This window comes from Pantherophis guttatus, chromosome 5, assembly GCF_059756535.1.
Source record: "Pantherophis guttatus breed Tessera chromosome 5, ASM5975653v1, whole genome shotgun sequence".
Lineage (NCBI taxonomy): Eukaryota > Metazoa > Chordata > Lepidosauria > Squamata > Colubridae > Pantherophis > Pantherophis guttatus.
In genome coordinates this window covers 100,073,189-100,088,350 of record NC_142067.1, presented here as the reverse complement: position 1 = coordinate 100,088,350, position 15,162 = coordinate 100,073,189, and the positions used below count along the sequence as shown (strand labels likewise).

Below are 15,162 nucleotides of genomic sequence, written 5' to 3'. Positions count from 1 at the left end.
TTATGAAATTCTACTAGGACAGCTGAGAAATAGTATTAAAAATTTTTGACTGAGGACAATTTGCAGGAAAAACACACTCCAATTTCCTCTCTTCATGGACATGAACAGAGAAGAAAGGCTAGCAAGAACAGATAATACTGGAAATAGTTATTTTTTATTACCAGTAGCTGGATCTCAACCAGCATGAAATGAATTTCCAGTCTGACAAATTTTGAAGTTATAGATGTTGAGTTTCCATAAAACTACAATTTAACATCTTAAGGAAAGTATGTTCTATATTGAGGAATACACTGGCATGGCACATCTAGCTTCAAGGAGCACACACACAAAAATATTCCATTGTAAATCATTTTTCTCCATACTGTTATGAGAAAATAAAATGGTAACTCCAATTCTTAATAAAGACACCAGATGGCGCTACATTACTTGGCATACTTTGCCATGCAGTAAATTCCAGGTTTCCCTAATCTTTCCAGGATCTGTTGAAAAAGAACAGCAGTTGCTGCTTTCAGTCTCCAAAAGCAGAGCAAAAACCACAGACCAAAGCTCTTTGCATGAATAATGAGGCATTATTCCAAACCAGTAGAAATGCGACAAGATCAAGGTTAGACATGCCACTACTTTGCTTTCTTGATTGTACAATAAGCCAACTCTAGAGAAGGATTTTTTTTCTTTAAAACGTTTATATAGCTGTCCATCTTCTAATCGAAAAGTTAAAACAACATATAAAATCATGTTAAAATTATAAAACTAAACACATTAAAAACAACAAAAATCTGGTGCCAAATCAAGCTTCTAAAAATATGATCCCAAGCGCCTGAGGGAAATGCTAGAGCAACAAAGCTTTATGAACTGCTCTGGAGGGTAGAGGCCTGTTCCAAGGGGCAGGGGCAGCCTCAGAAAAGGCACACTTCCTAGTTCCTATCAGATAGCAATATTCAGGGAAGGGATTAGAAATTGACCTGATAGAATGGGTAGTTGTCCCTTAGTCCCGCAGATGGCCTGGCTCTGTGCCACATGGAGCTTTAAAGGTGATGACCAGCATCACCTTTAAACAGAGGTGGGCAAACCTGGGGGGGGGGCATTACTCTGTGCAGTGCTGCAGTCTGGGTGGTCTTCAAAATTGAAAATTATAAAAAGAAAACATTACAAGATTTCATTCTGCAATAATGTATGGCATTTCACTACATCACATACCTACATGGAACATTGCCTGTGGGAAATATAAAAATCTAGTGGAATACAGTGATGAAGTATTTCTGAATGCTTCAGTAACAAAACTTTCAAATACATAATTCTGGGTTGCATCTGTTTGCCATTCTCAAGTAATCTGCTGCAACAAAAATTCCATTTCAATATTTTACTGCACTCAATTGGCCATCTTCACCTGTATCTTCAATAAATTGCTAGAGATGTGCTATGTTCCTTCTTGCTTCAAACGCTCTGCTATTATACCAGTGCCGAAGAAGACCACCATCAAGGAACTGAACAACTACAGACCAGTTGCTCTAACATCTGTAGTTATGAAAACCTTTGAAAGGCTAGTGCTGTCTTACTTGAAAACCATCACTGATCCACTGTTAGACCCCCTGCAATTTGCATACCAAGCAAATAGATCAACAGATGATGCTGTTAATATGGCTCTGCACTACATCCTACAACATCTTGAATCTCCAAAGACTTACGCAAGGGTCCTCTTTGTAGTCTTTAGTTCAGCATTCAACACCATCATTCCAGACATTCTTCTAACTAAGCTAAACCAGCTAGCAGTACCTGAACACACTTGTAAATGGATCATAAGCTTCCTAACAGACAGGAAGCAGCAGGTGAAGCTAAGCAGAATCACATCAGATACCTGTACAATTAGCACAGGACCCCCACAAGGCTGTGTGCTCTCTCCACTTCTATCTATATACTAATGACTGCATCTCAAATGATTCATCTGTTAAACTACTGAAGTTTGCAGATGACACAACAGTGATCAGTCTCATTCTAGACAATGATGAATCTGCATACAGACGGGAGGTTGAACAACTAGCCTCGTGGTGTGACCAGAACAATCTGGAACTGAACCCTCTCAAAACCGTAGAAATGGTGGTGGACTTTAGGAGAAACCCTCCCCTACTACCACCTCTTACAATACTAGACAACATAGTATCAACAGTAGAGACTTTCAAATTTCTAGGTTCAAATTTCTCACGACCCAACATCAAAAACGTCATCAAAAAAGCACAACAAAGAATGTTCTTTCTGTGCCAACTCAGAAAGCTCAAACTGCCAAGGAGCTCCTGACACAGTTCTACAGAGGAATTATTGAGTCTGTCATCTGCACCTCTATAATTGTCTGGTTCGGTTCTGTAACCCAACAAGACAGACATAGGCTTCAGAGGATAATTAGAAATGAAGAAAAAACAATTACTGCCAACCTGCCTTCCATTGTGGACCTGTATACAGCACGAGTCAAAAAGAGGTCTGTGAAAATATTTACAGACCCCCCGCATCCTGGACATAAGCTGTTTCAACTTCTACCCTCTAAACGACGCTATAGAGCACTGCACAACAGAACAACTAGACACAAGAACAGGTTTTTCCCGAGCACCATCACTCTGCTAAACAAATAATTCCCTCAACACTGTCAAACTAGTTACTAAATCTGCATTACTATTAATCTTCTCATCGTTCCTATCACCCATCTCCTCCCACTTATGACTGTATTACTGTAACCTTGTTGCTGGTATCCTTAAGATATATATTGACTGTTTCTCTATGATTATCATTTAGTGTTGTACCTTATGATTCTTGACGAATGTATCTTTTCTTTTATGTGCACTGAGAGCATATGCACCAAGACAAATTCCTTGTGTGTCCAATCACACTTGGCCAATAAAGAATTCTATTCTATTCTATTCTAAACTGAGACACAAAGCAACAGTTGCATAAATTACATGCCACTTTGAAGACTAATACTGTTCCTTTAATGTTAAGACAATAGAGGTTCCCAATGTTTTCACTTCAGAGTGTCTTTAGTGTATTAGTAATTTTTTTAAAGCATCCCTAACTTCTAATTACACATGGTCCTATAGATATCAAATATCACTGTATTATTTCAGAACACCTCTAAGTGTTGGCTGTGTAGCCCTACAATACTCAGCACAACCAGCAGTAGTAGTCTTTCCTTCTACTTATGGGAAGGATTCTTCAGATCTCCAATAACTTTTGTTTATTTTTGTCCCAATCTTTTCCAGCTCTGCCAAACTGTATTCTTCTTATGATGCAGTGACCGGAACTATGCACAATACTCTAAGTATGATCTCACCATAATTTGCAAATCTACTACATATTTAGGATAATGATGATAGTAACAACACTTGAACATCATTGGGATTGACAAAATTATCATCAGTCAATTGCAAAAGCAATTGAACAGTTTACATCCTGCAACAATTCCTTTAAAACCATCAAACAACATCTGCCTATCCCATTAACAACAACAATTTAAAGGTTGATATTTTCATCGGACAGTCAACAGTGACTCCCAGTCACCTTCATTAGTATTTATTACCAGTCCATATTCCATCAATGTATTAAAAATGGATTTTTTGGGTGTGCACCAACACGTACTACTTTATTTATACTGACTCCATTTGCCATTTAGAAGGCCATTTAAGTTTGGAGAGATCTTTTTAGAGCTCTGCACAACTGCGTTTTGATTTTACCACCTTGAATAGTTTGGTTTTATTAGCAAACATGGACACCTCACAGTCCAACAGGAGCTCCAGATTACATAAGAATTGAAAACCACCACTTTCTGTATTATGTGCTTTTCCCCAGTACGAGAACCGACCTTTTAATCCAGAGGTCTTCAAACTTGGCAGCTTTAAGACTTGTAGACTTCAACTCCCAGAAGGATTCTGGGAGTTGAAGTCTACAAGTCTTAAAGCTGCCAAGTTTGAAGACCTCTGTTTTAATCCAACCATTTCCATTTTTAACAAATGCCAATCTGGAGAAATACTTATTCCATGGCAGCTCAGTTTGATCAGAAGTCTTTGAAGAATTTTTATAACGGCTTTTTTAAACCCACATGAACAATATTAACTGGACAATCCTTATCTCCCTGAATTTTTATATCCTTCTAAATGTTTGAAAATTTAGAGAGACAAGACTTCTTGCAGAAGCCATGCTTTTTGGCAAATCTTTCTTCTGCATATTCGCTAACTTCTTCTTTAATATTCCTTTGAGTTATTTTCCTTGAAACAGATGTTAAACTAATGGGATTATTTCCTTTACTGATCCTCAAAGACATACAAACTGGGTCACAACGGCTATTTATAAACCCTGAGAATGGAAGCTAATGTTAAATAAAAGCTTTATATGTTTTTTAAAAAGAACAGCAATTTCATTATTAGGTTCTTGAAGAATTTCTGATTGGATATTATCTGCACCTGCATATTTATTTTTTATTTGTCCATTTAGTTTATGACTTTCTCATTGTTTTCATTTATCTCAATTCACCTGACATTCCAAAAAGTCAGCTTTGGTTCAGAAATCTGTTTTAAGCAGTGAAGATAAAGGAAATAAAGGATTCAATTTCAATTTCCCTATCCTTCTTTAATATATCCTGTTGTCAACTTCCTACTCTGAATATAGTTGAGGCCTTCTTCTTTTCTTTTTTAAAGAAAGTGCTTTTACAAATTAATACTGTCTACATAGGTTTAGACTTTTTCAAACTACAGAATCCCCACCCAACCCCTGCTATGCTGTCCTCATGGGTAGTTGAGGATATTCCTGGAACAGTTGAGTGAAGAACACTAGGAATATTTGTCTGAAGTATATAATCCCAGCAGAGTCAGCCAAGATCCAACTCTCCAATTCAAGCAAGCAGGTACCTATATTGGGTTGCAGCAAAATAGGGAGCTGCTGAGACAGGAGATGACTTCAGTGACAATGGCAAAGGCGTCATTTCATACTACATGGGAAAAGGAAATGAATTTCACAAGGAAAAGCATATGAATTGACAATATAATGCCAGATGAAAGCAGTCAGATGCCACTCAACACACTACTGAAGATAAATTCTTTCAGAATATGCATTTTTATGACATGATTATGGGTTTCTCCTTGTGGATGCTGCCATGCAGAAAAAGAAAAACCCAAGTTGCAAAGACAAAATTACAGCCTCAACATAGGATCATTCATTTAGAAACCGTTCAAAGTTATGACAATGCTGAAAAAGTGACTTACGAACGGGTTCTCATATTTATGATCATCATAGTATCTCCTTAGTCACAAGAGCACGAGTTAGATGCTTGGCAACCGGCATGTATTTACAAAGCTTGCAGCCTCCCAGGGGCACATGACCTTCATTTATGACCTTCCCAAGAATTCTGACAAGCGAAGTCAATGGAAGAAGCTGACTGCATAATGACTGCATTGGTTTGCTTAATGTCCCCAACAAAAAAAGGTTGTAAAAAAGTTGTTCAGTGACTCACTGAACAACCTCATTGCTTAGTAAGCTTAGGAAGTTCTGGTCCCAATAGTGATTGTAAATTGAGGATTACCTGTAGAAACATGGAACGTAAGATGCATAAACATGGCAAAACTCAACACAGCAAAAGATGAAATGAATCAGCGACAGGTTGATATCATAGACATCAGTGAATTGAAATGGACTGCAATTGGGCACGTCTAGTCAGAAAAATCATACTATTACTCAAGACATGAAAAACAAAGAAAGAACAGATGCCTATGGCAAGAACAGATCTTGGCAATGGTACAATCCATGACCAAATAACATTAATTAGACTTTCCAGACAATCCTTTAATTTGATATTCATCCAAGTTTGTACTTCAACCACTGATGCAGAAGAAAGAGTTTTCTTCACATGCAAGCAAAATAGTGCTTAGGATCATCCAATGTATATTAGAGTCCTACTTACAATGAGAGTTACAGTTGCTCAAAGGGGTGGGTGAGTTAAAAAAGGCTAAGGAATAGCTAAGCCTCAAATCTCTCGTTGCCCTCATGCAAAACCCATACAAAGGTGAGGAAGCCACAGTCTACGTCTGTGATGGTGAACCTATGGCACACAGAAATGGCATGCAGAGCCCTCTCTATGGGCACGCATGTTGTCGCCAGCTGCTCTTTTTTTTTTAATTGAAAAAGTTTTAAAACAAACACAATTTCCCCACAGCCCTCCCACCCAACCCCCTCCCCCTCCCTGACTTCCCAGAGCAGAACACAAGGTATTTCTATTAACTTTTAACAATAAACTAAATTGCTTAACCAATCATTAAACTAACACCCCCTAAAAAAAAAAATTCTTAACCCCCCCATAGATAAAATCCTACTTCTTAGACATAAAACTTCTAATATCACTTATATAGCGCTTATACAGTTAAAAGAAATCATTCATAAGCTATTTGATATTTTTTGGTCTGATACTTATTTTGAATATAGTCAATCCATCTTCTCCAGTCCTGTATATACCTTTCTTGTGTATGATCCTTCAAATATGCTGAAATTTTAGCCATTTCAGCTAAATTAGTTACTTTCAATATCCAGTCATCAATAGTAGGCAAAAAATCCTTCTTCCAATGTTGTGCTATCAGCAATCTTGCTGCTGTTATCAAGTTCAAGATCAGTTTAGTCTCTGCATCTGTACAGCCAGCTGCTCTTCTGGTTTCCGGCACACGCATACGCACTGGCCAATGCCGGAGTCCTGGAAATTCAAAGACCAGCTGGCCAGTGTGTATGCGTGTGCCAGAAACTAGAAGACTAGGTGGCCGGCGCACACATGTACACTGGCCAGCTGGTCTCCGAATTTCCTGGGCTCTGGCCCACACACATTCCGGTTTGGACACAATAGGTTTGCCATCAGTGGTCTAGGTGGAACATAACAAAATGGAGTGGATATTAAGGGGCCCTGAATTGAAAAAAGATGTGCATGGCTTAAAAAATTGGAGCAAGAAACATCAGTAAATGGTGCTATGCTAAAAATACTACCCATTTAGCTGAAAATACAAATGCAAAGATAATAATGAAAGTCAAAGAGCAGAGTGAAAATGTGGTAGTAAGACAACCAAACTATAAAGACAACCAAATTTATGACAACAGGAACAGTAATCAGACTTTGAACTGAAAATGAAAATATTGAAATGGTAGGCAGCTTCTCCCTTTCTAAGAGCAATTATCAATTGTAAAGGAACAAGCAGTGAAGAAATATACCAGAGACTAGCACTTTGTAGAATAGCAATTAAGAATCTCTTGAAAAAGATATTCAGATGCTGGGATGTGTCTGCACCAGGGTGGGTTCTAAAATTTTTTACTACCGGTTCTGTGGGCATGGCTTATTTTGTGGGCGTGGCTTGGTGGGGGGGGGTAATGTGACTGGGTGGGCGTGGCCAACTTTTTTTTTTTTTTTACTTTTAAAAGCATTTTTTCTACAACCTTAAGAGGTTGCAGAAAAAAATGCTTTTAGAAGCCTCTGACGATCAGGCAACTCAGCTTGGGATCGCCAGAGGCTTTTAAAGGCATTTTTTTTCCTACAACCTCTTCAGCCGAAGAGGTTGTAGAAAAAATGCTTTTAAAAGTTAAAAAAAAAAGCCTCTGATGAGGTGGGCGGGGTAAGTGAGCGGCGACCGGGCCGGGGACCGGTTCGGGGGCGTGGCCAGCCAATGTTATTACCGGTTCTCCGAACTACTACAAAGTTTTACTACTGGTTCTTGCAAACCGGTGCAAACTGGGAGCAACCCACCTCTGGTCTGCACCTATGAAGATCAGAACTGTGGAGGAACTGGTTTTCCTTATGACTCTCTATGGAAGTGAATATTAAAGAAACAGGGCATAAAAAGTATTAATGTTTTTGAATATTGATGATGTAAAAGAATATCATAGATAATCAATAAAACAAATTCATGGATAACTGAACAAATATAGTACTTACTTAAGGCACAAATACCTGGTTGAATTTATAAAATTTTAGACACATTATGCAAAGACCTAATTTTTTTCTGAAATCTATAATGCTAAGAAGATGGAAGGAAAGAGGGGTAGAAAAGATAACCCATAGCAAGATGAATGGATTTCATTACAGAAGTGATTTGCACACAGTTAGGAGACGTGACAGGCCAGGGTAGGGCCTGATCATCCTAGAGAATCTATGTAGTTGCTAAGATTCAACATCAACTTGATGGCACATAATAAATCAAAAGTAGTTATTCCTCAGTTTATAATTTTAGTCTATACATCCCCATGCTTGAAAGTTAATTCTGTTACTTTAACACATATGTACACTCTTCCCTCCAACCCAAGTACATATATATATATACATATATACATATATACATACATATATATATATACACACACACACATATATATATACACATATATACATATATACATATATGTCTTCTTAAGTTTTCGCGGGTGTGTGTATGAAAAAAGTTAAAATCTCGGATGTTTTCCCGCGTCATTATAAGTTTGTTACTTAAAATGTTTAAAATCCTGGCTAAGATCACAGTCTGCTTCATGTTTGGATTGGATTGGAAGGGTTTAAGGTGGCTAATGATGCAGCTGCATCATTAGCCCTTCCAATCCATACATGAAGCAGACTGACACCCACCATGAAGATGTGGCAGGACCACGAACGCGAAGCCAAACAGCAGCAACGCAGCTCACCAGCTCAAATCCCTCTGCAACTCAGACTAACTCGAGCACAACCAAGCCCTCACCCAAACAGAACACACCCCCATCCAATCAGAGCACAGCCAACCCCCCATCCAATCAGAACACACTTCCACCCAATCAGAACACACCTCCATCCAATCAGAACACAGCCAAGCTCCCACCCAATCAGTTCACACCCCCACTAGCAGTTAAAAGGAAGAAACAGCTGCGATCACACATTGCTCCTAGAAGCACCAAGCCGAAAACACCAGCCTGAAGATGATGAGACTTCATCGAAACATCGCCAAGACACTTCCAATTTTACGTGGGAGAAAACCCGAATAACCAAAGACCTACATACAAACACCCGCGAAAACCTCAGAAAACAAATATACATATATACATATATACACATACAGACATACATATATGCATTTTTTTCTTCAGTCCTTTCTCAAGGAGCTTATAGTTACAAACATGGACTAAACAGAGATTATGGGACATCTCCATGCAGGAGCTAAATAAACAAAATTAAATTATCCATTTTAAAGTTTTTTGGCATCAGTTTCAAATGACCATAATAAATACCAATTTGCTTTTATTAAGACTAGATTAAATATCCTATCACCACATATGTTGGAATATAGATTTGAAAGGATTTTTATCCTACAAAGATTTAATTCTTTCAATATCAAAATTGGATCAATGGATTTCATTTCTAATAATCTATAACTTTTATGTAATAGTTCACAAGTATTTAATCTGGTTTATTTTAAAAATGTACCAAACAGATTTAATTTCAAATATAAATTTTTGCCATCTGATATACAAACGTGGTTCTTGTGCTGGTCAAACTTCTAGTGGTAGCTTCTGAAAGCAGCTAATGAATTAAATAGGAATAATGGAATTATTCTGGACACATAGTTAATAGTTAACCAATGCTAAATGTTTTCCTTAATGTAACATAACCAGTCTAGTGTAATAGGTTCTGCAATATCTATATTCCATTTCATGTTTACTTTAACTGTAATAGATTTACAGTATATAGAAAAATAAACTCCATCTAATTTTTCACATTCTCTCCAAGCTTATTCATGCAGACACCTACCTCATGAACTTTATAAGTAGATTAGATTCTAAGGATGAAATATAACATTCTGGCAGTGTATCATCCCTCATCCTGTTGAATGTGATATTTTTTACTAAATAAGTCATGAAATATTTTATGTCTTCCATCTGAAAGACATCATATAACTTATCCAAATACTACTTGATGCTGCCATCCAAAAAAACTCCTCCTTACTTTGACAATACTATGGAAATGAATTAGTAATATGAAAAGCAACATCAGTTTGTCAGATATATACAAGCAGATTACGGAGCCTATGCTAACACCCTATAAAACTTTCTTATACTGTGTTTCAAAAAGCTATAATGTACAACAGTTTTCTCCAATCTTGGGCAACTTTTATGTATGTAGATATCAACTTCATAATTCCCAGCGGTGGCCAGGTTACCAGGGGAATTCTGGGAGTAAAATGCCCAGGTCTGATGTAGAGCAACAAGGACTATTCCAAATTAGAAGACTTCAAGTCAAGCCAATGATATTCCTCAGGGCAAATGCTTTTATGCTCTTTGAGTAAACTATTTTGCAAATAGTCCAACATAATCTATCAAAATTGGCTATTTTAACAACCATTGGCTTCCAATCACTGTTCTGAATCATTGCATTTGAATCATTTAGCAGTTAATGTATTGTCATCAATATATTTAGAATGATCACCTACTGCATTATCTAGCTGTCTGATATATGAAAAGCTATTTTAAAGTTACCAGATCCACTAAGAGCTCCAGCTGATCTATTTTAACAATTATACAAATGTCTACAAACATTTAGAAGAGCAGCTCTGGTTTAGCTCAGTTTTTTCAAATCATTTCTCATAAAAATGGTAAAATATCAGCCGACAATGGACTGCAGATAAACCACATAATCACATAAACCTTTCTGCATAGACTCTGCACCTTATTTCCCTACACAGAGAAAAGATACACTGGAAACAGTCTCCTTTTTTAAAAAAATTGATCACAAAATGCAAAAAATGTCGTATTTATTTTGTATATAGGTAAACATTAACTTAAGGAACACATGCAGTAATTTGCAGTTTCTGACATGAATGTGCTGTTTGTGTAAAATGAATAAATTGTCAACACATTACTGATGGTACATCGTATACATTTAGACTTCTGGAATCCAAAATATGTCTATATGAACAGCAAAGTTAGTTCTATCCAGTCGGGGGCTGCTGCCGGTTGTAACAATCAGTTCGCTCAGAACAGAAAATGTGAGCACGCATAGCATCAAAAAACCGGCAATTATATAGGACAGTGATAGTTAACCTTTTTGGTGCCAAGTGCCCAAAGCACGCGAATGCACGCACGAATGTGCACATGCGTGCTGAAACCCCAAAATGCAATGTGAGAACACCCTGCACATGTGCCACGCCCCCTGAACATGCGCCATGCCCCTGTACATGCATGTGCATCCCTGCGCATGCACCACGCCCCCCCCTCACCCATTTTTGGCTTCCAGGTTGGTGCAGGAGGCTTTCCAGGTCCAAAACGGGGCACAGGGGGACCTTGTGCATCCCCACATGCACCGTTTTGGCTTCCAGGTTGGTGCAGGTGGCCTTCCAGGCCCAAAATTGGGTGTGGGGGAGGAACTTGCATGCGCACGAAAATGCAATGCAAGTGTCCCACCCCCACACATGCACGCATGTGTCCCCTGTATGCGCCCCACCCTCCATGTATGCACAGCAGAGACCCAAAGACCAGCTGGCTGGCGGGAGACACGCGCACATGCGCAGTGGAGCTGGGCTGGTGTGCCTGCAGAGGAGGCTCTGCGTTCCACCTTTGGCACGTGTGCCATAGGTTCGCCATCATGGATATAGGACATGATAGCGCCAGGGTGGGTGGGCAGGGCCAGCCGCTGGTCGGAACTACCGGTTCGCCTGAACCAGTCCAAACTGGCAGCAGCCCACCACTGGTTCTATCTATTAAACACACTTAAAGGAAACAGGAGACATAGGAAATGAATTGTGAGGTGAGAGATTCAGACATACCAGGTAATATTCGGCCGATGAGTGCATCTAATAACCAAAACGATTCCTCCTCATTCCTTGTAATAAGAATCAAGTATCCAGCTATGAAATTCATGCCCTGAAATAAATATGCATTTCCTATTTATTTCATGTCAAAAGATGGAGTCAAAATAATGAAATAAAGAGAAAAAAGCAAATCATTTTTTATTTCCATTTTTAATGTCACACTTAAAAATCTTTCATTAGTTAAGCAGTACAGGAATTCTTTCTACTTTCTTCCTCTCACATATCCAACAGAAGCACCTTGGGGAGGGGGGAGGGTGGGAGGATTACAAGGGTTTGATGGAAAGTAGATTATGAGGTGGCTAATCTGATATAACGAGAAAGGAAACACATCTCTTTGAGAACAGGGGCAATTTAAAAAAACGGCTCTGCTATCAGTATAAAATTTGTCTTTGCCCTATTATGAGTTTATAGACTGGTGACTATGCCAATATTTATTTATTTATTGTCATATTTATATGCCGTCCTTCTCCCGAAGGACTCGGGATGGCTCACAAAATAAGCAATCCAACAATAAATAGAATTAAAATGGTACAATCCAATTTAAAACCCCAAATCCCCAGATTAAAATACACGGCAGATCAGGGAATTTGCTGAAAAAAGCCATGTCTTTAGGTCGGCGCGGAAGGTGTATAGATAGTTTCTATATACTTATGCATTTTTACAAGTCAAAAATTACTTACTTATATAGTTTTATAGCCGAATGCTGTTTTGAAATGTATAGTATACCGGGGACATAATAATAATGTTAGAAAGAAATGTTTAGCACATAGGGGGTGGTGTAAAAGGGTGGTAAAGTATTATATAATGTAATATTAATTTGGATTTCATCTTGCAGAAGCCATGGGGGGAGGGGAGGGGGAGGGGGGTTAGGGAGGGGGGGAAAGGGGGGGAAATCTGTATTTGAAAAACTTTTTCAATAAAAAAAAATTACTTTGCAACGAAGTTGAGTAATGCTGTAACTTTTTAAAGTATTAAATGTCTGAGCTGTACGTTTTAAAATATTCAGGAAGAGTAGTATCACTTGCATTCATTTAGATTTAACCTTTAACGCATCTCCAGTTTCTCATTGTCTTTTTAATTCTCCTAGCTTTTATTTCACTAATTGTTCTTGATCTTTCCATTCAATTCTAAAGCAGAAAGATTATACTTTTCAAAATTTAATTTTATAAACAATGCCAGCTTAAATTCAATCAAGACAAAAAATAAAAATAAAAATGGCAATATTATTTTATGGAACATTTCAGGTCATTCAAACAGAATCAGCTGTTCTCCTAAGTTTCCAAGTTTCTTGATAATCATCTGTTGACATGACATTGGCTTTCTTCAAACAGTGCCTCCCTTCCCCCCCATCTCTTCTTTCTAATCTATGAAAAGCCAACAGCCAGTATAAAAAGTGTTCCAGTTGTGCTGCTAGTTTGCTTGACAATAGCAACCATGGTGACTATTTGGCATTTGGCTGCAGGAACTACTAAAGTCTACCCCTCAGAGGGTGTTTGAAGAGCAAGTGCATTTATTAACCATGCACGCCAGTACAAAACTCTTAGTACTGTTGCAGAAAACAGCAAACCAAGCTTGTCCAATTCTTTTAAAGGAATGCTCACTGCAAGATTCCCTGGAATAGGTTAGCTTTCAGTCACATTAACATTTCTGTACTGGGAACTAATTAAAAATTCCCTAAATGTAATCTAAATCTTAAATTACACAGAATCACATACACTCTATTGCTTCTGAAAAGTCTATGTACTTGGAACAATCGGCTGCCTGCAAAGTACAACATATTTTATCCAGTTGAAAAAGCTTCAACTTCTCTAAAGCACATAATTGTCAGAATTCCTCTAACTGATGCACTGATTTGCCAAATATTTTGGAAAATAGTGGATCTATTTTGAAGAATATAGTAACAGTGTGTTCCAAAGCTAAAGTCACCATCTACTGAAATTATATGATGGTAAAATGAATTCATGATGGTTATTCTAGGAGGGATAGTAGTTTTCTGTTAACAAACCTAATTTGGACTACCAGACCAGCTCACCTGGACAGTATGGCTTTAAGACAAATCCTTTCCTCTTATGAACACTCTTTTTTTTCATATTTTCTGCCTTTCCTTTGAGGAAAGTGCAAGGCAATCAAGCATTGTCAGTCATTCATGCAAGTATTCCATTTAAAATAGCTGTCAGCACTTTCTTAAGGGGGGAACATACAGGCCAACTAGTTACTTGGTGGGGAGAATTGCCTTCCTGTTGCATCCTAAACAGAGAAAATGTTTCATGCACAGAAAGTTGGTTCTCTACCTCAATTGGTTTTGTTAAGCCTCTACTGCAGGAGAGAACACAGATTGCCTCTCATATCCTCCTTCAGGGAAAATGCATGTTAATAGTGGGGCCTTTTGGAAAAGAGGAAGACATTATTCCATTAAGCTTCACCAATGAGAGAAGTATGGCTCACCTGGGCAGGTGGAGAACCTAGATCTATCTTTTGCTTTACTGGTTTCTGTCAGATGAACTGATATTCCAACTGACAATACTGGCTAGGAATTTTGGTTATCATAGCCCCAACTTACATGACTATGCTAAAGGGACGTCAACTGGGAAAGGCTGCTCTAAAACTATTTTTAGCCAGATTCTTTTCTACTGTATCAACAAGGAAGCAACTCTACTGGTACAAGGAACGTATGTATATAAAGTCATATTAGTCATGTGACTAGTCCCATTCAATGGACTTACAATCATCAAATGGTACAGCACAGGTCTCCCATGCTCCGCTCAATAATATTTATAAGCTCTTAAAATCCTTTTGATTGATTAACCCCAGTGGAAGAGTCCTGTTTGTGGAATCTGAATTTTTAGAGAAGAAATAGGGATTTACTTGCTACACCAAAATGATGGTTCCTAATCTAAGATGCTGTTCAAATTCTGAGAACCAAAACACCATTCATGCATTCATATTCTGCATTTATTGTTTTCACAAATAAATCAAGGTGGCAAACATATCCAACACACGTTCCATCTCCTATTTTCTCCACAACAACCTTGTGAGGTGAGTTGGGCTGAAAGTTACTGGCACAAGGTCATCCAGCTGGAGTTCATAGCTAGGATAGGACTTGAACTCACAGTTTCTTGCTTTCTAGCCTGGTGCCTTAACATTATACCAAACTGGCTCTCATCCTAAAAGGTTTTGGATTAAACTTAAAGTCTAGTTTGCAATCTTGATGTGATAATATCCATTCCTTTGAAATCTGTCAAATATATTTAATTATAATATGCTTGATCTAGTTTGTCTTAGCACATTATACACTCAATATTTGTAGGTTAGTCAATTGTGGTTTATTACTTAG

General features: G+C 38.0%; 1 protein-coding gene across 3 annotated transcripts in view; it reads right to left on the bottom strand.

The window, feature by feature from the left end:
* The window catches only part of GRTP1 (growth hormone regulated TBC protein 1), a 38,428-nt gene that overhangs the window by 5,128 nt on the left and 18,138 nt on the right, over positions 1 to 15,162 (bottom strand). For 2 of the 3 annotated variants that reach the window (XM_034419094.2, XM_034419097.3), the window contains exon 5: positions 11,784 to 11,880. The exons of the other annotated variant lie outside the window; for it this stretch is intronic. In XM_034419094.2, the coding sequence (XP_034274985.1) occupies positions 11,784 to 11,880 (97 nt within the window). The remainder of the gene's footprint in view (positions 1 to 11,783; positions 11,881 to 15,162) is intronic. 3 annotated transcript variants of the gene reach the window in all.